The following is a 27,131-nucleotide window of genomic DNA, read 5'->3' as shown; positions in this document are numbered from 1 at the left end:
CATCCCGTGTGTAACATAGGCTCAAAGGTTAGTTTACAATATGTTTGAAACTTTGAATTTTGCTTTTATCTAGGATAAAGATTAGCTGGTCTTTTGGATTTAAGCAAGTGATGACAAGAAACCAACATTCAAGATCACAAAAACCGTCATGGATTGATTGAAATTCGTCCGATGACAACCAATCAACAGTCAGATACTCGGATGCGAGTCTATTCTGAATCCAGATTAAAATTAAAACCTTCATCAAATCATGATTCTAGTTTACAACCAATTAATCGTCACGCGATTCTGTTTGACAAATCCATGTCACAAAAATCATAATTATGCCAACATATACTGATGTAGAAGTTTAACAAGGTGCAAACAAAAAATTGATTGCTGAAAACTGATGTCAAAGTATGAAAACACAAATGCCAGCAACATGTCTGTTACCAAGTAATTATTCAAGATTTAATTTATAAAAGCAGAAACTTGAAACAACATGAGTCTAAATATGAAAAAAATTTCAAAAGTTGATAACCATTCATGCGCCTTCATTAGCACACTTCATAACTCATGTTCTCATTCTTTCTTTCCGATCCCATGAGACATGTTATAGATTCCTCGTCCCTGTACAAGTAAACCATGAGTTATCTATGAAGTTATAAACGTGTTGAAACTTGAAACATGTTAAAACGGAAAGTGGAACTCACGATAAGAAACATGCAAGAACCAGCTAAAGCAAGAGGGATTGCAACTGAGGTGATCTTGTCCATCGGGCCTTTCAAGTGGGTGTGTTTGTGAATGCTTTGAAACAACTTTTGCCTCTCAATAAGTTGCTCTCTTGGTCTAAAAGGTGCTTCTTCTGCCATTCTGCAACATTATACATTAGAAAATTAAATTAAAAAAATTGCATAGATCATAATTTTTGAACTCTTTAGAATCATTGTGTGCTGGTGCATATTGGTTTTCAAATCCGTATTGGAATCAAAGAAGCAAAACAGATGAGATTAACTTATTTTGGTTCAGTACCAAGTTTGAATTTTTAAAACTTTTCAATCCATTTCACGTTTTATTGTCATATATCTCTATGTGAGGTGCTGAAAAAAAAAACTTTTATACCACACAAAGAATAAAGAAATTCCAACATGTGGTGGAAACCGTTACAACTAAATCATGCCTTATAATTAAATAACAATGAAAATTAGTTGTAAGATTTTAATAAGTTCAGTGTCAACCCATAACTAATGTAATAACTGTTGTGTACCACAACTCAGTGGCCAATCTATACTAACTACTAAACCATGAAGCAAAATTTGAACCAAATTCAATCTCAATATCGAGATTTCCATGTTTTTCACATATATAAGTAAACAAAGCATATAAGAACCACAAAGCAATTAAGCAAAGAATATGCTTTTGAATATTATGCCTAAATTTTGACCAATCAATTATCTTTTGGTTCTATAAGCTAGCTACCAACAAATGAAAATGGTAACTTGTATAAAAACAAAAAACAAAAATCAATACAGCCAATCAGATTTGTATCAACTTGAGGCAGGTCCATGGTAATGTCAACCCAAATAATACAGTCATACAAATATATTAATGACATTGGAAATCAATGATGAACTTCAAAAACACAAAAATTGTCCACCATTTGCAAGTCTAAGAAGATGTACACATAATTACTAAAATCAAAGACTGTGTAATTTTCCACATAGAAACATCGTTGCCAATATTGAATAGTGGTCAACAGTGATAGCGATGAAATAGTGGGCGCTAACTGATGTTAAGACTTAAGCGATAAGGTATTAAAAGGTTTTTTTTAAGTACTCCACCAAAATAGCGATTAAAATCAATATAATCAATAAATACCACCAAAATAGCTAATATATAAAATAAAATAAAAAACGCAGATAGTAACTAACTCACAATTATGTCGCTACAGACCACTTAGCGCTAACATGCCAATAGTAGTCCACCACGCTATGCTATTCGCTATAGCGGGCGCTACTGAAAACCATGCTTAGAAAGAGCACTTAACATAACAATTATCTTTTACATAATGCAAAGGGGATTATATAATAGACTCTGTATCAAATAATCAAATATCTCATATGATAAATTCATTGAACAAACACGCCAATTTGTATCAAATGCATTACTATCAAGTATCAACAATATGGCTATAAATCAACTCAGGTCTAACTTTTGTAAAAACATCTACAAACACTCATGGTCAGATTACATCCGGAAGCACACCTATCGCTGACCAGTCAGCAACCATAACAATAACCACAAAATCCATAACTTTAATAAACAAATCATGTCAAAAATGATATATATATATATATATATATATATATATATATATATATATATATTCCTTCCAATAATATTAGCATAAAAAAAATTCAATATTTAGGTCAAAAACACCAGAAAACAATTGCAAACTCAGTGTCCAATTAAGATCCTACAATTCATGACGCTAATAGTAATAGATCTGATATTAATAATCAACGTATTGTGTACATATTAATAGCTTCAAGTATATATAATAATCCAACGGAACGTGATTCGTAAACCTAGAAATTGAATCGAATATAATATTACAATTAATATAATGCGATTGATTGCGTGTGAGGTGAAACGAGTTACCTGAAGATTTGATGATTAAGTTGCAAGGTATTCGAAATGGAGATTGGAGAATGAATGGATTGATGACCTACACAGACAGACAAGAGTTCAAAGAGACCGTGGAATCAGTCAGATTTGGGGGTGGAGTTTTGGGCTTTGTTTACTGGGCTTGGGCTTTCTGTTTCTTCTTTTTTACTCTAGGATTATTATTCTAAGAAAAGAAGCCTAAAGAAAAATGTGTCCTAAAGGAGCATCGTCACACCAAACTGGTGATGACTTTTTTTTTATGAGAGTTTGAGAGACCTGAAGCAATTTGTATCGGATGAGAAAAGGGTTTTCTAGTTGTGGGTTGTTTCTCTAGTGGATGAGATTGGTTATCATGTTTTGATTTTCGGGTGAAATGGTGATTCGTTTGCTAGGGTGATCCTGGCGTCCGAGACTTTGCTGTTAAAAAAAGAAGAAAAGGGGGCATTTTCACATGTTTGTAATAAGTTATGTATTATACATAACTAATTAACTAGTAATGAAGATTTTTTTTTTTATTTTGCAAGTTGTAAATTCGTATGTTACGAAGGGGTGAAATGTGCAATAACAGAACAGAGAAAATGTATGTTAGACTCACATATTTATGACGCATGTGAACGGATAATTACATATATATTAGGTATAGATAATATACAAGTTTCAATACATATAGGACATTGCCAACAACGACGAAGCTTGAGTTGATTCATATGGGTGACCAAAAGTATTCAAAGGTTAGACATTATTTGTTCAACATGACATTTTGTCGGGTTAGACAAATAGATTGACCACAACTTCACGTGCGATCATTGTTCAAAGTGACATTTTGTTAGGCTAGACAAATGGCTTGACCACAATCTCACGTGACACTATTTGTTCAACGACCTGACATTTTGTCTGGTCAGACAAATGGCTTGAACACAACAATTCACGTGACATTATTTTGTTCAACGACGTGACATTTTCGGGTCAGACAAATGACTTGAACACAACAATTCACGTGACATTATTTATTCAATGACGTGACATTTGTCGGGTCAGACAAATGACTTGAACACAACAATTCACATGACATTATTTGTTCAACGATGTGGCATTGTGTCGAGCTAGACAGGTGATCTAAACACAACAATTGACATGACAATGTATGTTATGTCGTGACATTGTGTCAGGTTGACGGTTTTAAAATTGACGAACCTAAACATGACTCGTATATTTATTCTTATAATTGCACATCAATCCTAACACGTTATTGTTTGAAATAACGATTCAATGTGCTATCTTACATTATTAAACAGAATTAACCATGGTTTCTTTAGAAAATAATATATACTTGGATTGATTTAATTTCTTTACTTTACAATAGATCGATTTGGTTAATTCAATTTTATAGATGCATATATCGGTATCATATGAAAATTGTCGGTCATCTTAAAATTTATAACCTAACTATCGATTTCTCATTTTCTTTTGTTCCTAATGGTAGGAGGCTTGGGTTCTCCGGTGAAAACTAAAGTTTGAATCCCGTTTGTGTCACTTTTGGGTGGATATTGCAATAAAAGATTTGAGCTAGGCCTTGTTCAAAAGTTGTCAGTTTGAACCCTAATCCCACCCGGGTTTTCGTCCCACCGTGTGTTACGCTAGAGAGTTCTGCTCTTGTAGTGGCACAATGACTGTCAAGTGTCGGTGGTATGGTTTCCCGGGGGAACGGCCAAGCCAAACTCTGAATCCAGCGTGAGCCCGGTTAAATCAACATAGTCTCGCCATAGTGGGGGCATCGGGGCTCTCCAAATTTGAAGAGTGCGGTAGCCTAATTACAATAAAAAAAAATTTACAGTTAGTGTTTCGATTCTCTATATTATGTTTCGGTTAATTAATTTTTCCTGAAACTGCATTTTTTTTCTCTAAATAGTAAATACTCATGTAGGGTTCGCATTTAAAGTTTTAAATGGGTGTGTATGCGCATGATTTTTGTTGGGCCAATTTTACAAGTTTACTAGAGAAATTGGGGTTGTGGATACCCGAGAACGATTTTAAAGTTCGATAGATACCCTTGAATCATGATGGCGACCAAAGAGGCTTCTCAACTCTCAAAATCCATATTCTTCCCCTTTTATTGGTTCTTCCTCAATTAGTGGCTAGGATGGTGAATCTGACAAGTTGTTTATGTCTGTGTGGGTTTCAAAAGACAAAGTACCATATTGATTATGTGCCTAACATAGTTTTATTTAAACGGGCAAAATCAAAGACCAAAGTCATATGTTAAGGATCTCATTCATAATGAAATTGTGTCACCATCCAGGATTACGAAATGAGAAAGATCTATGGTGTTGGTTCTTAAATAAAAGTTTGTATTGATCATTTCAGTTGTACTTGTATTCTTATGTTGTTTATTTCACTACTGGTGTCGAAGTGGCACCGTACGACAATGTAACTTTGTAGATTACAACTTTATATTTGTAACTTTTATTTGATCATGTATGATAATATTTTAAACTTTATTTTATCTTTTGCTTATATATTGAATTCCAGTCACGTCATGTGGAGTAAAAGTAAAATATTATTTAGACAAAGTTACATAAAACATCAATGATGTGTGTATCAGTTTGCAAGTTTCATTATGCTTTAAAATACACTGATGATTCATTTTTGTTCAACTTTTATGTCTAACCCTGTTAGTATTTTAAGTTATATCAAGACATGTAACTAACACGCGACATCTAAATAAATAAATTTTTATAGTAATAGTAAAAAGGTAAAAAGTATATATTATTATAATACGGTAATACGCAAGTGTTAGTCATACTCTATATAAAAATTGTACGTAAACATATTTTATAATCTTTATAAAACAATATCAACTTCGAATTTTTTAAGATTTATTTTGATCATGCCCATTATTAGAAAAAAAAACAAGTGGCAAACGTTTTAGTAAGGCCAATCTTTGAAAAGGTTTCAAAATAGATAGTATTTCACGCCTAAATGACATGCAACTGATCATTCATAGCAACTTGACTATTGGTTAAAATCGTAAATCAGCGTCAACTTGCCATTGATACTTGGGGCGGCAGTGGGTTTTCTGACATTAATAACTATCAAATGTTGATGGTCATAACCAATAACCTTTTCGCAAAAAGTTGCAATGTTTCATTGACTTGGTTACAGTGACGAAGTTTGGGTTTAGTCACGAGGTGATCCAAGTCACGAACCCAAAAATTATCGGGTCGGTGATTCGGTTCGGGTCGGATCGGATCAAACAATATGATATCTATATATCTAATTTTTTTTTATTTAAACGATTTTTTTTTACAATAAAAAAACAATATAACTTTTTAACCAACAAACACCTGCAATATTCATGATAATGCGAGATGAAGGGTGTAGGGATAGGTACCGATACGGTACGTTACCGGTATTTCCCGAATTTACATTCAAAACAAAAGCAGCACCTAGGCTTGTAAATGAACCGAACGTTCGGTGAACTTTCATGAACCGTTCGGCGGGAAGTTCGCTTATATTTGTTTATTACGAACGAACATGAACAAAAATTTTGTGTTCGTTTAATTAAATGAACGAACATGAACACATGTTCTGCTCGTTCATTTATGTTCATGAACGTTCGTTTATGTTTGTTTATGTCTGTTTATTTATGTTCGTTTATGTATTAATAGAAAATAATTAAATATTATCTGGATATGTAATCACTTAAAAGGTTTTATATTTGTTAATTTGTGTTCATTTAAGTGTTTTAATTTAAGTTCATTTATATTTGTGTTCATTTACATTTGTTCATACATGTTCGTTTATCTTTATTCAGTTATGTTCATTTAGATTTTAAACAAACGAACACAAGTGTCCATCTTTAAATAAACGAGCATGAACATAAATATTTGTTCGATTAAGTGTTCGTGTTCTTCTAAAGTTAAATGAACGAACTTGTTTGTGTTCATTCGATTTGTTTATAGGCTTGCATTATTCACATTGATGAATACATTGGTCTCAATCTCTAGGCTCTGCCGATTTTATTTGCGTTCATTTGTGTTCGTGAACCATTCGTGAACACATTAATTTCCTTAATGAACGAACACGAACATAAAATCTCGTTCGTTAAGTGTTCGCGAACCGTTCGTGAACACATTATTTTCTTAACGAACGAACATGAACAAGGCATTGTTCGTGTTCGTTCGGTTCGTTTACAGCCCTACCAGCACCGTACCGAACTAAATATTTCGAATATTTCGGTGCCGGTACCAAAAGTTTGTGATTTTCGGTATCGGTATTGTACCGATCTCATCCCTAAGGGTGAGTACCTAGACGAAGAATTGCAAAGACCTAAAATATTTATAAAAACAAATATTTTACTAATCGGCTACTGTTTTGTAACTTTTGTTTAAACTGCGAGGTTTTATAAAAAAATCAAACGATGGTATATAAAAAAAGAAAATCAATGGTGATCGTTAGCTTTTTGAAAAAATATATTGGGGGTGACCGCGCTTAATACCTATAAAAATTTTAGGAAAAAATCATGAAATTTATCCTATAACCGCAAAAACGGCAATGACGGGGGCCACCCCGGGCCCCCAAAGAGCCGCGCCACTGCTTGGTTACCCACCTACGTACAATGGGCGATTTTTTTATCTCATTTATGAGCTCTTAGCTTCTTTTGAATTATCCGATTAAATATTTGAAATGCCGTCAATTTACTTTAATCTGAAAGTGATTAGTAGAAAACTCTAAAGAATTATCTTGGAAATTCAAATCTACAAAACATATAAACTATTTTATTTTATAGTATAAGCAATACTATATATAGATGGAACATAAAACAATAGGTAGACAAGATATCTCATCGGATCCATATCTTATCAAGATTGGAAAGTTGATAACTCAAACAGAACAATGCACATTGTTGAATATATCTCCATAATATCCACAGAAACCCCACATGCCTCTAAAAAAGACATCAACATCATGCTTTAAAGGAAAATGAGGCACACATTCCACATTCACCCCTTCTAAAGTATCAATTATTGAATAAAGTTATATAGTAAAATTAGTAGAGCAATGGTTTTAAGAATATATATTTGTATAAAAATACAAAATTTTAGACTAGAGTTTAAGTTTGTAGTTATGAAATAGTTGTTTGCGGAGGTAGGATACTAACTCACATAAGAGGATAAATTCCTCCATGGTGCGGAAGATCCTCCGCTCAGCGACAAACGTCCCCCATAGAGGAAGCATAATTAAACCAGGGACGACCATCCGCACGAAGAATACCTTCCGCATAAAGAGATACAAATCTTCCGCAGAAGAAGCACTTAACAATTAATAACTAAAGAAGTTCAGCAGAAGACTTGTTGTGATAAAGCATATGACAACACGTGATGAAGAAGGGAAGAACCAATCACAGGTTGGGATTCCCGTAAGCACGATGGACCAGTAAGAATGGGCCAATGCTGTACCTGCCCACGACAAGGATTTCCGTACACCAGCTTTCTGACCAATCATGAGCCATTATCATGCACAGTCATAAGACTGGAAGGTTCCATTGAGTGGGACACTGGTCCAATTATCTTCTCCCCTCTTCGGCTATAAATACCACATGAGGATTAAAGGTAAAAGGATCCACACTCTCTCATTCTCATAAAGAATTGCTCACCACTTACCATACTGATTCTCACGTCGGAGAGTGGTTACGAGAAGAACCTCCCCCCCTATTCCCTTTCTCGTAACGAGTTCACGGTGTTCAGTTTAGCAGGTTACGGCCACCGGAGTTCGTAAGCTGTTGATAGTGCTGGTTCACCAGAGAATACTGTGCTAAGTCCATCTGAGGTTAGATTGGTGTTATCCATCTTCGGCAGATATATTGGGTTAAGCCTATCAAAGGTTAACCTAATGTTTCTTCATGTGTAAATTCTTTATATTCGGTTTTGTGCAAATGTTTGAATATACATATGTGACCTTTTTGTAAACGATGCGTGAAAATAAAGTAAATACAATAAATATACGCATCAACCTACTTTAAAACAGGTTAGTGTATAAATAGGAAATTTAAAAGTGGATGACCATTTTATATTCTAACACATTAATGATAACATGCGAAGATAAAAGCGATACATAGTTTGTTAATATGCATCGCGACAATAACGGTAATAAAAAACTTGTTAGCATTAACACAATCATATAAATATTTTTGAAATTGTATCTTTTTTCAAGTTTAACTTCCTATTCTATTGAGTAATATTTCATACATCAAGAAAAACTCTTCCAATGTATATTGATAGTTGATATATACTTTTGCAGGGGTGAGTTCCGTACAAATAAAATTAATATACTAAACATATAAATAACTAGAGTAATTACCGTTTTGAAGTAGAGTAATTATGTTGTAAAAAATGAAAGTGTAATAATAATTACCCTAGTTCAAAAATTATAGAACAATAATAATTACTCTATTAATAACATAAGTACTCTAGTTATTTATACACTTCTCATGATAAAATCATATGCATTTGATCTAAACCCTACATATGTATTAGTCGTTAAATTGTTGATAGATAAAGTGCCTTACCTTATCATGTTTTTTATATCTATAGCTTTTCTTCTTAATTTTATAAGATAATATACAATAAAACCACGGGTAGTATGTAAAAAATCTTCAAATATCCTCACTGTAAAATATGAAATGACTACATTTTGCTTTCTACTTACGGACTGTTTAGGGTAGCTTCTCTTTAAAACTTAAAAGGTTATTAGACTTGTTTAAAAAAAAATTCAATAAGCTTATTTTGATCATCAGATATAGATTATAAGTTCATAACCCAAGCCCATTGTCATTTTAGGCAGAACAGATCTACTAATTCTTTGATTCCAGTTAGTAAGAGGGATTTTGAACTAAAAAATAGACTCTAGAAACTAAAAAAAGGTATATGAGCAATTGCAATAATCAGATTCATTGATATTCCTGGTATAGTAGATGCTATCACACATGCAATCATACTCGATAAGCTTATTTTAACGTGAAGCGAAGAAAACACTAACCTGAACCTGACCGGTATCTTGCAATAAAAACAAGTTAAGATTTTCATTGTATACATTGTTAGTATACATTGTATACTAAGCATATTATAAATATTTGTGGGGTTTGATGAGAAAAATATATGCAGTTTCCACCGTTTGAAGATTTTCACTTTTCTTGGTGGGAGACAAAAAATAACTTATAATTACGATATGGACATATGACCCTGTGTACTAAATTGCTGCAGCAGCTAGAGACGCTCCACACGTGCAACCAATAATTCAATTTTATTATTAATAAAATAATAATAATATTAATGTTACTATGTTTAAAAAAGTTTTAATCTTTGGAGTAACAGTAACAAAATTTATCTTTTGAACTGATTCCGTTAATACACTATACACTTGTTTAAATGTGTGTATGTATATGCCACATGCCCACACATATGTTTTGAGGCCTAAACCTTGTTTAAAATATATTTTATGTTAACGACTTTTTAACTTTGTACGGTTTTAGACTATTATTTTTGTTATTTAACATATAATACGAGTCATATTTTTGGTTTCATGGAAAGCTAGAATGTTAGGTACGATACATAAAGGGGAAAGGTAGTACAACAATCCGAACGTGCTTTGATCGTTCTTTGTCTAGATATATTTGTCACCTTTTGTTATAGTTATGATACTTTAGATTATGATTGGAAACCATTCTTATGTTTAATTAAATCAGATATGTGATAATTTATATTTAGTTTTAGAAAATATATATTTTCAAGTAATCATTCAAAATCGTAACATACCTTATTTAACCTTACTAGCTCGAATCCAAAACACTTAAATGTCGTGATTAAGCTTAACTCTTTAACTTATATAGTCTGCCAAGCCTGTGCATGATTGCTACATAGTTGAATCGTGCATTCTCAGGTATTTCTTACGTCCTCCTTTCTTAACTTTCTTTAATCATATGTTTTTTAGACAACTTTTTTTGTTTTTTGTTTTATGAATTATGAATGTTTTAGAATGTAATATATGAATGTATCAGTATTAATATTTTCCATATTATCAAAACTTAAAAAAAATGTGTACTTTATTATAAATCATTACACACCAACAATTACTCAAAAGTAACCAACGAATAGAAGAAAATGGAAGAGTGGTAGATGATATATATATTTTTTATAATAACAATAAAAATAAGATTAATGGTAAAAATTAATTAGATGTTAATTAAACAAATACATCAGTTTAAAATATATTTAACTATCGGCATGCATCAACATTTGTTTACAATGCATGAAATTCTTTATACTCGATTTATTAAAGTTCGTGTATTAGTTCACCATATATAGTATTATGGAATTATATATTATTTATTTCTAGTTATTCACTATTATTATATGCACAATTACATGATTCTATGTTCATTTCATCATATACATGCTTAATCGTTAATGTGACACGTTTAACCGACAATTCCTAGATTAATATTTTATAATATGTAATATTAAAATTTTATCATTATTAATTTAAGTTAAATCAAAAGGAATATCTATTCTTGATCTCCAAGATTTGCCTTATCCAAATTTTGAATTCAAAACCTAGTCAAATTCTATCTTTAATTCATCATAATCTCTTATCTAAACACCCCAATAAATAGAATCCCTAGCACCCTCAAAATTCATTCCAAACCTGTATATTCCAAATCCTCAAGGTTGCAAAGTCGTGATCTTCATCCTCTCAAACATTCACAAGTCGTTTCCTTCCTAGTAAGTTTTGAATTTCGTTTAATGTTTTGTTCTTTCGTTATGTAGAAAAATCTTTTATTTCAATACTTAGATCTCAGCCATAATATATTCAAATCATGAATTTCAAAAGCCTAAGTTTGTACTTTATGTGTCTAGTATCTCTGAAATTTTTGGTGTAAAATTTTATAAAATTTAAAAACGTTTTTACTATTTTTCTTTAACAAAGGGTCTTGTTGAAAATCCAGACAGATAACTTGTCTCAAAACGAATTTCATAACTTACCTATTCTTACGAATTATGACCCAATTTTTGGATATATTGTAAAACCATGAATTAAAAAAATTATCCAACTGGAACTGTCTTAATTCGTTAAAGTATCATTTTCTAGTGATATTTCTACTAAACTGACTCCGAATCAGACCCCTCGGTAGTCTGCGAATTTTATGTTTTTTTTAATATACATTTAAATATTGAAAAAGAAATTTAAGTTAAAAAAACTCATAATGTTACAACATATTTTTCGTAATCTAAATCAAAGTTTTACTATTATTAAAAATTCGTGTCTTGAACAGCAAGCAACCTATTTTTTTCCTGGAAAAGATAATCTAAAACTCTAAACCATAAAGTTATCACATGAAACCACAAAATCCAATTGTAGTTCCAAAACAAACACCAAACTATAGATATTCACCAAGGGTTCTGTCACCAAGGCTACGGCCTAAGAAAAAACCAAGTGGCATGTCTAAGCGTGAAAAAACCATGGTGAGTTCATAGCCCATTTTACATGCTTTTAAACGTTTTATACTTTGGGGTGGAAACATGAAACTTATTTATTCAATGTTTTATAAATGCTATTTGATTCAAGCTTTATTGATAATATTCATTGTGTGTGATCATTACAAGTGTATACATATTCACATTAACAACCATTAACTTACTAAACCCGTGATAGTATGATGATAGATCCATTGGCCCAACCTGCCCACTCAGGCCTCGGGTAGAGGCCTGTGTGTTCAGAATCCGACGATCATTAAACATATTAGTCTAATCGTGGATTAGACGACTCGCTAAACGTGTCAGAGGTTTGTTGTAATCATAAAAGTATACAAGTAACTTAACACATATGGAATGCTTTCAACTTAAAATTTATTTTATTAAAACCTATATTCTGACAAACTATTTTTAGTTGACACTCTCGCATTTTTTTAGGTATTGGGAATTTGTTTGTTGAAGATTATTTGGTGCAAGATATAGGATTTCATGATTGGACCTAGCTTACTATAAAACAATTTATTTATTGCATCTCTGTATTGCTTGATGTTGAATTGAATTAAATAACTATTGTAACACGTAGTATCATGTGCTATGAACAATCACCTTCTCGCCTCGTCATATTCCACCGTCGGTTGGGGTGTGACAGGTATCGAGGCAAGACCAGGGTTAACGACTTTTTCAGGACCGACCCGAATGTAATTAGTGATAAAGCTTAGCAGAGAGGGAAGCTATGCATGAGAAAGATGTAACGGAAATTACCACTTTATTACTTGATTGAGTTGAGATTTACAATTATAGAAGAAAATAAGAACAATGAACTATCTTTTTTTTAGAACGGCGACTTTCTTATATTTAGGCTACTACACTCTGCAAATTTGGAAAGCCCCGATACCCCACTCTGGCCAGACTATGTTGTCTTAACCGGGCTCACGTTGGCTTCAGAGTTTGGCTTGGGCGTTCCCCCGGGAAACCATACCGCTGACTGCCACTTGACAGCCGTTGTGCCACCACAATAGCGGAACTCTCTGGCGTAACACACGGTGGGACGAAAACCCGGGTGGGCTCAGGATTTGAACTGACAACCTTTGCACAAGGCATAGCTCAAATTCTTCATTGCCATTATCACCCAAAATATGACACAAGTGGGATTCGAACTTGAGTCTCCACTGGAGAACCTGACGAGTGACTCGTAGGGAAGCAGTTAAGCAAGTTAAAAGATATAAATGCATTGGCTTAAACAACTTAATTTCATGGAATTTGTTGACTATGGTTACTCATATGTTTGCAGGTAGGAGAAGGTAGATGATGATATTACGAGAACGTGGCGAAAACGGCGAAGAAAACGGAGTTGAAACGAGAAAGATATGAAGAAAACAAGAAAATCAGCAAAAGCTCCACCATGGGCCACGGTCAACACCGTGGACCACGGTCAACCCAGCTCAAATCAGGCAGTTTTCACCATACCGTGGTCATTTCGGGCACCGTAACCGGACCGTGGTCCACGGTGTGGATCGTGGCCCACGGTCCGACAGTTATCTGCTGAGTTTGGGCCACTTTTTAAGCCGTTTTTGGGTGTCTTTTCACTTACCTTTCACTTGGGGATGACTTGAGGGCAATTTGTGAAGACAAAAACAATATTTTGGGGTTTGTAATCATTAGATTATGCTTTTGATTGCTATAAACAAGAGATTTGAAGCAATGATTCACCAAACCATGTGTGGCTAAACCCTTTGGTGTTTCTCTTGGATGTAAGGTTATTTACAAGACACTCTATGTTAATTGTTCTTGAACTTGGATTGATTTTCTAATGGTTTATGTTAGTATAATCATGATGCTTATATGATTGTTTGTATTTTGTCCATATCGTTTAAACCTAATTTCAATCTATACGTTCTTGGTGTCGTTGACAATTGAGATTCAGTGAAAGGAATTAGGGATAATAGTATTGATTAATTGTTGAGTAACAACCTCGCATTCTAGGAATCCGAGTACTTAGTTTTTGATTAATCACAAACAATTGCATGTGCACAAAACCGAGATATTATGGTTTATCCATTGAATATTAACAAGAGTGTTGAGTAATAACCTGAACCCCGAGAGGAATGCTTGTTTAATCAATCGTTTACAATTTTCGTGTTAGTTTATTTTAGATATTAAAGCCAAATCAAAAATCACATTGAAGATTACTTTGTGTCTTCTACTTTTATATTAGTTTAATTGCTAAACTACTTGATTAACACATATTCCATAAACTCTTTGTGTTCGACACCCACTTACTGCTATCTATTTAGTTGTATTTGGTTTATTTTTTAGCGAGTCTTCGACCTCACGTCAGAACCCAAGCCTCTTACCACTAGGCCACAAGTAGGGGATGAACAATGAACTATCTTAGGAAGGCAATAACAAACATACTAACTAAATAATTGCATTTGAATACAATGATAAGATAAATAAATACCGTGATATGTGCATTATTTGTTTTTCATTCCTTAAAGACATACCAAAAAACAAATATTTGGTTTACATATTTGCAAGCTGCTGATCTCGTTCCCTTTATAATTTTACCACGTATAAGTAAGGACGTGTAATTATCAATCATCGATCAATTCATTAAGCAGTTATCGTTCAAGAGCAAAGGAAATCATCTATTTCAATTTGTTCACAAGGTATTAAATAAATTGTTTTTAATTAATGTTGTGTATAATGATTACTTGTAAAAGTGTTAAAGAACAAGAAAAGAGGTGGAAAAGATGAAGACTGGATGCTGAATTGTAGATGTGTTTGTGAGTAAACCGGTTAATCGGTCTTTAGTACATACGCGGTAACCGAGACAATCGGTTAATCGATTTGTGATTTGTGGGCCTGTTGTCGGTCTTCAAATATAGGATTTTTGGGTATCAGTCTCGGGTCGGGTAATGTTCAGGTCGGGTCGGTTATTCTCACTTACACACCCCTACTTGAACCTAAAACCTCTCATTCCTAAATCAGGTGTTTAAGAACTTCGTCTTTGTTGATGAACGGCCACCCAACTAATAACGAGTGCTCTAACTAACTGAGCTATGAAAGCTAGTTGAAAAGTTTAACCAACTACGTGTTAGGCGATGTATTTTGTATATATATATTTAAATTTTTTTTTTATTATGTATATTTAAAAACATCTTCTAAGGTGCCAAAAGTGTGAAAAAGATCTACACTTGAAAACCTTACTTTCATTTTTGATAATGTAAAAGGTTAGACATTTAGACTAAGGTAAAAACTGAGATTGACCAAGTCAAGATGGTACAACAACTACTACAAAATGTACAACTTGAACTTATGTCATGATTCCGACACCGGTGTCGGTGGGTTTGACTGTGGGGAAGCAGCGACGGACGTGCTGACTTGCGGTTATTGACCCACTTGTACATTGTGCATTGGGAGTTGTACACCCTGAGAATATTATTATTATTGTTATTGTGTGTGTCAGTGTGCGTGTCACATGCATACTGTTATATGTAGGCCAGAGCCTTGGTTTGTTTGTCTATAAATATTATTATTATTTACACAAAAGTGTTAATAGGGCGGTGGGAGATGGGTGAGCTCATACACTTGGTGGTGGTGAAGTTTAAAGAAGAGGTGGTGGTGGAGGATATTATAAAAGGCTTGGAGAAGCTTGTTTCTGAGGTTGATCTTGTCAAATCCTTTGTTTGGTAAGTTTAGTATTCAAAGTATTATTGCATGAGGTATACTTTTATGTCATTTTGGTTTGGAGTCAATAAAAAAATCATATTATGCTTTCAAGTTACCAAATGGTGAAATATGAATATATGATAAGTAATGCATGTTGTGTGAGATCTTAAAGCATTTATTATTGTTTTCATCAAATTGCCAAATCCATTATGGAGTACACTATTGTTGCATATGTTACTTACAGTATGATTATTTTAGTTATAGCTCTAGCAAAAGATTTAAGGTATGTTTGGTTTACCGATGAGGATGAAGGGTTTTTGTATAGTATTGGGCATTTCAAATTGTTCATTAACACTATGAAGATAAATATTTATGAAGATATTTGAGTTTCGTATGACTTGTTATGGTTCTGTTAGTGTTTTAGAATATGTTAGGCGTTAGTCTGACAGTGAGATGCGATTAATTGGGATTACCGAATTGAAATTTATATGTAAATTATCAAATATACATGTATTGACCAGCTTTTGTATACAACTTTGATCGATTTTGACCAAATAACAATTAATCGGCGACTAGTCGTGGAGGACTGACTAGCGATTAATTGTTGATTAATCGAAGTTTTACAATCATGACTACTTGTTAGTGCCCACTGCCCACCACTAATCTTCAAAGATGTTGGTGTTATGTGACTTGTTATGTTTTATTTCTAACCCATTGAGTAAAGGTGATCTAAGGACTAAGGTAGCCACAAGGACCACAATACATGTACTGGACCATACATGTAATTTCTAAACTGTGGGGGACCATAGATGCGATAGAAGCAAATAACACGCACCGTTCATGCAATTAACTTATAAATTTAAGTACTCAGTCAACTTTAAAAATCTATTATTATTTTTTTATTATTTTCAGAAAAATGTATATTAGTTTATTCTTTTTAATATGATGTTATAGCATTATAGTATCTAATATTTATGTGATGTATAAATATTTTTAAAATTTAGTTATAGCTTGATCCAGCTTTTGAGTTTGGTTATAGTGCTGCCAGGATCATCAATTGCACACGTGTTGTCTGATTTTATATAAGTAAATAATTTAAAATATGAGCAACTTTATAGAATAGTAACCAACTTTAAAAAGTGTTTCAATTAGGTCACTTAACTTTAGAAAGTGTTCTAATTAGGTCACTCAACTTTTGTGTTTGATTAAATTAAAAGTTTTAACATGTTTTTTAGCCAATTTCTTTTTTGTTTCACATAGGAAATCTTTTTATCTTTTTTTTGAAGTTGACGTTGAGTGGCGACGTGAATTTTATTTTTTATTTTTAAATTTTAATATAATTAACGTTTTTTAAATATTTTTAAATTTAACTACATATATTGCAAATTCCGACACCCACATCTTATCACAATTTCTTTCTTGACGTACACAAAAATCGGTGAGACTTGATTTGAAGATTTAGTGACTCGATTTGGGAAAAATATGCATCAGTGATCTAATTAGAATACTTTTGAAAGTTGGTTACTATTTTATGAGATTTTCCCTTTAAAATAACTAGCAATTTTTAATATATTGATGGGCTGATGATCAATGATAAGTAAATAATTTAAAATTTGTTCGGTCAACTTTTTGATTCGTGTTTAATAAGTAACCAATCCTAGCACTTGATGTCACAGGGGAACTGATATTGAGAGCATGGAGATGCTAAGACAAGGGTTCACTCATGCTTTGATGATGACATTTGGCTCCAAAGATGATTTCAATGCTTTCCAAGCCCACCCGAACCATCTTGAATTCTCGGCAACATTCTCAACCGCAATTGAAAAGATCGTTCTTCTTGATTTCCCGGCTGTCGTAGTTAAGCCTCCAACCGCTTGATGTTTGGGTGCACAAGTATTTGTTACATGAAGAAATTAAGAATGTTATAACCATTCTACTGATGTTTTCAAGAGATTTGATGATTGTTTGAGGAACTTATGTATTTTTTTTTCTAATAAACATTGCTAGTTTGATTTATAATAATTTACTATTCATTGCACGAGGTATTAGTTATCAAGAGGGCGTTTGAATTCGTGTTTTCAATTGATTAAATGACTGATAATGGCAATTAAGTTACCAAATATTATAAAAACTAGGATATAGCTCGATGGTTCAAAAAGTTCAATAAAAAAAATTAAATTTAATAATATACGTAATAACATAATTTGCCGTCTCAAAAACATATTAAAATATATTTATATGTCTAAAAATATGTTTAGTACAACATATTTTTATCTTATGGATTCATTAATATACCTTATGGAAGAATGATTTTGTTTTAATAATATAAATAAGTAGATTAAAATTAAATAGCTTATTAGGTGTAAATTATAATTTTAGAATTTGTTGAGGTGGAATCTTATGTGGATAGCTTAATTAAATGTCATGTGAAAACGATGTTGCTTTAATATAATAGTTAGATAAAATGCACGATAAAAAATCAGGTGTTAAAATGTTCTTTTAAAATTTTAATTAAAAAACAATTAGTTATATAAATTATTGATAAACTTTGATTATTTTAAAGGAACAATTGTGTATATCCCCTCTAACTTAAGCTTAAGCAATTGCATATTTTCTCCTATAGACTTAAACAACAGATAAAATAAGATAACTAGTGAGGTGATTAACCACTTTTTATTAAATATTAAAGTAGTTTTGATATTAGAACTTTAAAAATTAAAAAAAAGGCCATAGTTATTATAATATGATAAAAGATTCTTGAATATTCAAATTTGAAATATTAGTATTTTATATATACCTATAAAACTAATTTAAATAAATAATATTAATAGTTTATAGATAACCAGTTTTACTCCTTTTAAGTACATAACAGATTTATATAAACCTAAAAATTAATCATAAACATTTCAACTATACATCAAACACAGATTATCCCAACTTCAAACAATTATCCAGTTAATAAAGCATGCTCGATTTTCAATCATGAATTCAATATAAAGTGTGCGCCAATGCCGTATGCACGATTACAACATGAAAATGCATGAACAGTGGCAGACCCATTAACTTTTTACTGGTCACTCTTCAAAAATGTTCATTGTCACTAGATACAAGCATATACATAAAAATAACCTTACATATTATACAACACATTTTCTTTCTACTAGAAGTCTTCATCATCTTGTGTTGGCCTAGTAATGGGGATTGACCACCTTCCAAGATGAGCCGAATAATTTATGCACCGAACAACACCTTTCCCGGAAGGCCCGTCCGGAAAATCAATGACCGTTATGCTACCGGCATCAAGATGAAAAGACCCCGACCAATCTTTTGTTAGATTTAGACAATGTGCTAATAATCCTATGTTAATGATTGGATGACCAACCGCCACAACAATGTTGTCTAGTTCAGATCCTTTAGATAGTTCGTTTAATAGCGATTTCCATGCGGTCCCTGATCGGTCCCATATTTCTGTTAATAATTCATCTTCGAACCTGTTCACCCACCCAGATTCTAGACTTGATGCATTGACTGATTCCTGTTACAGAAAAGAAAAGGAAAGCAGTTTATATTTTTCAAAACTAACAAAGCCTATAGTTGCTATCTTTTAGAACCACGTAATCTTATCGAGCTTGTTTTGGTTTTGTTATCGTGTTTAGGCCTGTGAATGAGCCGAACGTTCAGTGGACTGTTCGTGAACTGTTCAGCTGGAGGTATAGTTCGTTTATTGAGTTAAGTGATCGGGCACGAATAAAATTTTATGTTCATTGAGTTAAATAAACTAACATGAACACATGTCTAGTTCGTTCATTATAATTCGTTTACGTTCATCCATTTACTATCATTTATGCTCGTTAGTTTACATTTGCGCAGGTTTGCTTGTTACGTCCTTCACTATAATTAATTTAAACTTTTTGGCTCATTACAACCTAGTCTAGTTTTAATAACTTTTTAGGCCCAACACATTGTTCTTCGCATTACTTTTAGCTGGTTTTAGCTCGTCATGCTCATTCATCTATGTTCAGTTATGTTCTCGTGAACCCTTCATCTATATTTGTTAATGAACAAACAAACAACCACAAACATGCTCATATTCTTAACGGACGAAAACGAACAAGAAACCACCTTTGTTTAATTGTTTGTATTTGATTGCTTGTTCGGTTAAAGTTAAGTGAACGATATGCTTTGTGCGTGTTCGTTTACAAGCCTACTGTAAATGTTTACGAAACCAAAGACAAAATAGATGAAACTGAAAGAGGCATAAACATTTATAAATCTTCATAAAACAAGTAAATTATGCAGATCGTTCCTGGGCTATGAAAAAATTTCATCTTTCATCACTTAGAATCAAATATTACACATAGAGCGCTTATTGTTCATTCACCCGTCACACACTCAAACTTTTGGTTCAAAGCACTAAATTTGTTTGTTAAGTCTCTTAGTATCGGATATTATAATATAATACAATTACAAAGTTTGGTGCCACAAAGTGTATTATTTTTGTTTTTTATATATAGTAATAATTTTGATGTTGAGCATATAAACTTGTGTTGGTTTGGTGGTATTGTTGGAATGGGTTAGTGTTCCTATAAGTTTGCAACCTAAGTTCAAATCTCAAATGATGCAAATGTTTGTTTTATTTTTTTAGTGTCTTATTTATGTTTGTCTGTATGTTAGAATGGTTTTTCTTTTATACTTTGGTGTGGATCGAATAGTTTTGTTGTTAAGTGAAACAGACTGTATTTGCGTAAAATTACCGCATTTTTTTAATATACTGACCGAATACTAATTTTGTTTTTATTTGTTTCGGTACCGTAACGAACTGATGAAGACCGAACAAATTTGTCTAGACTCATTGCCTCAACACCCGGGATCGACAACGCTTAGGTATTACCAACGCCCGAACTTTACTGATCGACACCACCACATTGGTCCACCTCGGTTTTTAAATTGTTTTTGTTTTATTTTTTGTTTTAGTTCTGATACCAAAACGCACATAACCAAAACTGACCGAATTCGTGTCGACTTACCACCTCAAAACCGGACGTACAACGCTTGGGATTTGCCAACCACCGAGTTTTAACGACATGCCCGCCGCAACGCGCCGGATAAAACACTAGTTAAAAACAAAAAAAAATCATCTTTCGTCCCTTAGTATCAGATATTGCAAATGCTAGAAGGTTCCTTAATTTTTTGTAAAATTACCAATATACCCATTTAAAAAAAAGGGAAACAAATAAAATAAAGAGTATATTACACTTTTCGTCCTTTAGGAATATAGAAATATTTAGGTTTCGTCCTTAAACTATGGAAATAACCAAACATGTCCCTTTTCTTTACAATGTTTGTACGTTGCATCCTATCCATTAACGAACGTTAATTTGTTTAGTCCAGCCATGTGCACATAAGAGTAATTTAGTTACATATTTATTTACTTAGATATTTCTTAAGTAAATGGTGTAAAATGACTAAATTGCCCTCATGGCCATTGCCCATGACTGGAATTAACAGACAAATTTAACGGCCGTGAGCAGATAGGATGAAACGAGCGGACATTTTACAACATAAAGGACGTTTTTTAGTTATTTTCTTAATTTAAGGACGAAGCCAAAAATTTGCTGTATGCCTATTACCTAAACGACAAAATGTGTAACTTCTAAATAAATGAAACCAAAAAAGAAAACAAAACCACCCCTAAAAGCATAATCGTTGAGTAATCTGTAGGTAAGATTCGTACTTTTTGATACTTAAGGACGGAAGGTGAATGTTTTACATAGCTCAGGGACACTTCGTGTAAATTACTCTAAAACAAAATAATCAAACTAAACACTTTGTAAAAATGAAATGTATTAAAACTTACCTTTTTTGAATGATCAAGAATATCATGAACATCGAGGTCATTCATTTGCTTTGTTTCAACGTATCGTGGCATGCAATCAGCACCGAGACAATCGGCAGCTTGTTGAACCTTTAATGTTATATAACTAGCCATTTAATAATATATAAAACAAATGGTTTGATGAACAAGAAAAGAAATTTGGGAACGAGACTTACACGAGCAATTGCATTAGCAGTTTCAGTTGGCGCGATTCTAGGGCTGCTAATGATTGAATTCACATTCAAATCAAGAAGCAGTTCTGCTGTTTTTTGTGACTGTTATTTAAAAAACAATGATTCAGGCTTTAGACTATACCCTATTGCATATAGTCAACTTATATATAACAAAATCTGTTTACTTGAATGGTACCAAGCATGTTCATTGATGTGTCACCAGCATCAGAATTGCTAGCCTGGTGATAAGAAATGTTAATATTAGTCATGTTGTAATTAGCACCAAACCTAAGGGTATAATAGCATTAATGAAAATAGTTACCTCAGTTGACCCATGACAGACGAGTACGATCCGTTTGTCGGCCTTCCTGCCAGCAGAGCTTCCAGCAGCAATAGGAGAGCTTGGAGTCTGCACATCACAATTTAATATTATGATATATCGTTTTTTTCTTTAAATATAGCACCATAATAATGGCTAAAAATTAAAAAAAAAAGGCTATCTTACCTGATTTAATCGGTTAAGACATATATATGGAGATCCACCCTCGGGTCTTGGGACAAAATCTAGCACACTAACACCACAGTTACTTTGAAGTAAAACCCTGAAGTACTCGGTTCCAAACCCTGAAGATTAGATGAGCAAAATTTTTAAAAATAAAAAAAAGATGTGTCAATTACAGCCCATCTGCTAGAAAACGGGTCAATTTGGGTTATCTTTAACGGGTCAAATGGGCAAAGCTAAAATATTAATTTAGAATCGAAACAGGGCATACAGGTTTTAATATAAAGTCTCCCAAAATGTTATTTGAACTAGTAATTAACTCGTAAAAACATAAAATAATCAAACCTAATCAAATGAAAGTTACAAACATAAAGTTGCGAGTTCGTATCAAAACCAAAAACTATAATTGAATGCTGGTACCAGTATCAATGATGTATTTAAAATACAACTCCTTTTCAATAAGATTTAATACCGGCACGTCGAGAAAAAAATTATTCACAACCTCGCATTTAGTTTTAGTTTTATCTTTTAAATGTTAACGAATGCAAATTATTAGAGAAAATAAAGTTATTTAAAAATCAAACGGGTTAAAAGCATATACTATTTATGGTATAAGGGGGTGAAACTGAAACTAAAAACGAAAAAAAAAACTAAATGAATGCCGCATGGTAAATCTAAGTGACTAAAACTTTACTATTCATCACAATCACGAAGAAATGCTAATTGAATGTTTTCAGCATCCTATATTAAACTATTTAGATATTATTTTGAGAAAACAGTTTTTGTAATTGTACTAATTGTTATATGTAGATATCCTTAAAAAGAACTAATGGGTCAAACCGACCAGACCAGTACTTACATGTTATTCAACCCGTACTTCACACACACAAGAAATGAAATTTACCCATTGCTGTAGCAACAAGAGCCTGATTAACAGCATTATGAGCAACCACAAGGACCGAACTGCTGTCATGAACTAATATTTTCTTCCAGCAGCTGCTTGCACGGTCCCACAATTCCCTCACCGGATAATGACCATCTATATTAAAATTTGGAGCATCCTTTTGCCACTTTCTAAAAGCCGGACCATACTTTTCTATACCTTCATGCTTCAAGAGACCCTAAAGAAAAAACAAAACATAATTATACAACACTAGCCTATAATTCAAGTATTACAATAACTATGACGAATATTGCCTCTTCAAAGAAACTCAAAACTAACTTGAAATGAATACAGGTCAATCTCCCTTAAGTCTGAATCTGTAAGGATCTCCTCTTTCCGAGAATCCCATATTACTTCTGCAGTTCTTTCTGATCTCTTCAAGGGACTGCAGGTATGTAGTATTATGCTTTAGAATATGAAATTATCCATACGTGACATAGAATTACCTCCATTTCCATAACTGAAAAAAATCCATACGACTTAGGGTATGTGTAGTGGGTCGTGAACCCACTGCCACTTCAGCACCAAAAAACTCAAACACCAATACATAAGGGGCGTTTTGAAGAGTTTAGGGAGCAGGCGTTGGAGCAGAAATGGCGTGGGCGGTGGTGAGTTCGATTATTAAATTCACCAGCCCAATAAAATTCAAACACATCACCCCCTTTTATAAATTTTTTTTATTTGATTTTCAAATTACAACCATTATGCATTTTTTTGTGGGCCGTTTTTCACCTATGTGGCACTGACATGGCGGGGCGTTTTTTCCCTACCAGTAGGATTATAAACGAACATGAACAAGGGCATGCTCGTGTGTTCATTTTAATTTTAAATGAACACGACAGTTAATCAAACCAATATCCGCGTTCATCATTTATTTTAAAATTGAACATGTTCGTTCGTTAAAAAACTAAACGAATAGTTCACAAACATAAATGAACATAACCAGACAAACATAGACGAGCAAATGCGAACAAACGCAAACAAACACAAATGGACACAATTGAACAAATACAAAAATAAACGAACATAAACTAAATACAACTAATATTAATTAATTTCTGTTAATATATAAACGAACGTAAATGAATGAAGCATGTGCTCATGTTCGCTAATTTAATAAAACGAACAAACGTACATAAAGGTTCACGAACAGTTCACCGAGCTTCGTTTACAGGCCTAACTACCACTAAGAATGCTCTTAGTACTAATAATAATTTCAACCAATAGATTTCCCCTAATTACCTACTCCACCAAAAGCCCTAATTCCACAACTCAAAACCAAACCAAACCAAACCAATCAAATACAAACCTCGAGAAACAAATATCAAAGGAATCATCGATAAGCATCTGTCTCGAAGTCTCGGCCTGCGCCTCTCCCTTCGGCGTAAGAACCGAGTAATCGGAGCTCCCTTGGATCCTACCTTCCGCATTCCACGTGCTCTGCCCGTGCCGTACCAACACCACTCGCTTACCGACTTTAACCGGAGGAAAAAACGACGCCGTTCCGGTAGCCGTCAGTTTCCGATCGTCATCCGATACTGACGTGTCCAGTTGCTGTTGTTGTTGTTTGAGGCTTGAAGTGAATGGTCGGAATGTGAAGGAGGTGGTGGTGGTTGTGAGTGGCTTATAAGTGCGGTGGAGGAAGAGGTGGTTGTCGCCGGCGGAGAGCATGGTTTTTGGCGGTTAAAATAATGGTGATGAAGAATTGTATGGTTACCGTTGGTACTTGTTATATCGTTGCTGCCAGATTATTATTATTTATTGTAAGGGTGTAAATGAGCTTAACCCGAGCTTTGGGATGAGTTTGGTACTGAATTATTACTAACTAGATTTTATCCCCTGTATTAAGAGGTTGTTTTACATTATTCGTTTTAATATTTATATATGTATATTGGAATTTTAATTTTATTTATTGTAAGAAAGTTAATAATTAATATACTTGAAGTTTGATGATAAAATGATTTCACAAATAAATGATGTGTTATAATCCGAGTTAAAAGCTATCTGGGTTTGGTAATACTCATTACCCGTTTATTTTCTTTATTATAAAATTGTTTCTTAATTATAAATAATTTTTTTTTAAATTAAATAAGACATTAATTTTTAGTATATCCTTATTTTATAGGATTTTCATATAAAATATTTTATGAGATTAATTTTTAATATAATGAAATCTTATAACCCGTTTAAGAGCTATCTGGGTTTGGTGAGACCTTTACCCGTGAATTCGGGTCAAATGCGTGAGAAACCTTCATTTACAAATAAAGCAATCCGATTGCTTGAGAGAATAGTTGTTTTACAATTTTCGTTTTTTAATATTTACTTTTTGAATTTTAATTTTCTTTATTGTAAGAAAGTTAACAATATACTTAGGGTTTGATAATAAAAAGGGTTTCATAAATAAATGATATGTTATAACCCGTTTAAAAGCTATCTGAATTTGGTGACCCATGGCCCGCTTATGTTTTTTACTATAAAATTGTTTATTAATTATAAATAATATCTTTTTCTTTTTAAATTGGATATTAAATTTTAGTATATCCCAATTTTATAGGATTTTCACATTAAATAATTGGTAAGATTAATTTTTAATTTAATGAGATGTTAGAACCCTTTTAAGAGCTATCTGGTTTTGGTAAGACCCATACCCATGAATTTGGGTTAAATCAATGAGAGGCCTCAATTTAAAAATCAAGTAATCTGGTGGCTTCCATAAAAGGAGGGAGCGACCACATCGCGACACGTAAGATTTTAGGGTTTTCGTTTATATATATATTATAGATTCAGAATTTTTTAAAAATTGTTACTGATAATGAAAATGTTTGGTTCGGTATCGTAGACAAAATTTTGTTAAATACTGGTATCGATTTTGATTTTCTTAAAACTTGGTAAATACTCGTTTTGGTACTGGTGCTGTACCATTTGCTCATCCCGGGCCGAGCTTGTAGAACTCGGTTCTTTTTGACTTACGAGTTACTAGAGGTTAATCTTGATTTGTTTTGAGCTTTTTTCTTTTAAATTTTGAGCTTGGTGAGTCGTATTTCATTTTCGAGCGTGGTATGGGCTTATCTCATTAAAAAAATTTATGAACAAGTGATTTTTGTTGTTATTATCAATGTGATTTATGAAATAATCGTTTTATTTTAGTTGGAGTAATTGATTGTTTAAATTGTTACAAAGTCACTAATAAAGACTGATGTGTTCAACTGAACATTAAGCACGCCGACATGAAAGACGGCCTAAACACGACAAGATTTTAAATGGGTTCTACATGACACGCACATGAATAGATATATTGGTTGGATTAGGGTTAAAGAATTCAACCAACTAACCTGAAACCCATCAATTCATCAAGTTGACACGATTGACAACCCTAGGGCACACACAATTGTTTTATGAATAAAAGTTAATCCACATTTTAAGTACGCAATTTGTTTTAGTGCAACCGTTAGTTATACAAATCCGTTAATTTAGTCTAATTAATACTATCATAGTCACTTAACTACAAGTAACAATTAAAGTAGTGTGAGTTAGAATTCTTGCAAATAGAAGGTTTGGTGGATATTAGACGTAAAATAAATTGTTAAATAAAATAACAATGATTACAGCTTTAAAATAACATAATCAGTTTAACCCCGCATTAGAACACCCCTTAAACACAATTACCATCTATTTGATAAATATACCATACTAATAAACTAGGGATATGATCAGTGCTGTACTAAAATCCTACAATTACTTACCAAAATAATAATACTGAATTTCAACAAAAATGGGTATCGAATGTATT

The 27,131-nt window shown here is 32.8% G+C and overlaps 3 protein-coding genes across 3 annotated transcripts; 1 reads left to right on the top strand and 2 right to left on the bottom strand.

Moving 5' to 3' along the window:
• Positions 1 to 360: 360 nt before the first annotated feature.
• LOC143559078 (uncharacterized) lies at positions 361 to 2,700 on the bottom strand. The gene is made up of 3 exons (XM_077047777.1): positions 2,641 to 2,700; positions 693 to 852; positions 361 to 609 (listed from the first exon to the last, which is right to left on the bottom strand). The coding sequence occupies exons 2-3, from the start codon at positions 849 to 851 to the stop codon at positions 562 to 564; spliced, it is 207 nt and encodes a 68-aa protein (XP_076903892.1). The 5' UTR covers position 852; positions 2,641 to 2,700; the 3' UTR covers positions 361 to 561.
• A 13,040-nt stretch (positions 2,701 to 15,740) lies between these two features.
• On the top strand, positions 15,741 to 17,884 carry LOC143559077 (stress-response A/B barrel domain-containing protein At5g22580-like). The gene is made up of 2 exons (XM_077047776.1): positions 15,741 to 15,868; positions 17,525 to 17,884. The coding sequence occupies exons 1-2, from the start codon at positions 15,750 to 15,752 to the stop codon at positions 17,724 to 17,726; spliced, it is 321 nt and encodes a 106-aa protein (XP_076903891.1). The 5' UTR covers positions 15,741 to 15,749; the 3' UTR covers positions 17,727 to 17,884.
• Positions 17,885 to 19,008: 1,124 nt separating this feature from the next.
• Positions 19,009 to 25,053, bottom strand: LOC143559076 (putative 2-carboxy-D-arabinitol-1-phosphatase). Its single transcript, XM_077047775.1, has 9 exons — positions 24,657 to 25,053; positions 23,621 to 23,732; positions 23,303 to 23,519; positions 22,402 to 22,520; positions 22,219 to 22,305; positions 22,082 to 22,135; positions 21,900 to 21,998; positions 21,706 to 21,813; positions 19,009 to 19,383 (listed from the first exon to the last, which is right to left on the bottom strand). The coding sequence occupies exons 1-9, from the start codon at positions 25,010 to 25,012 to the stop codon at positions 19,009 to 19,011; spliced, it is 1,527 nt and encodes a 508-aa protein (XP_076903890.1). The 5' UTR covers positions 25,013 to 25,053.
• Between the last annotated feature and the right edge of the window lie 2,078 nt (positions 25,054 to 27,131).

The sequence above is a fragment of the Bidens hawaiensis genome, unplaced genomic scaffold, assembly GCF_021521415.1.
Source record: "Bidens hawaiensis isolate Kalapana, Puna unplaced genomic scaffold, B.hawaiensis_p1.1 tig00019696_1, whole genome shotgun sequence".
Classification (NCBI taxonomy): Eukaryota; Viridiplantae; Streptophyta; class Magnoliopsida; order Asterales; family Asteraceae; genus Bidens; species Bidens hawaiensis.
This window is presented reverse-complemented; position numbering and strand designations above follow the sequence as displayed.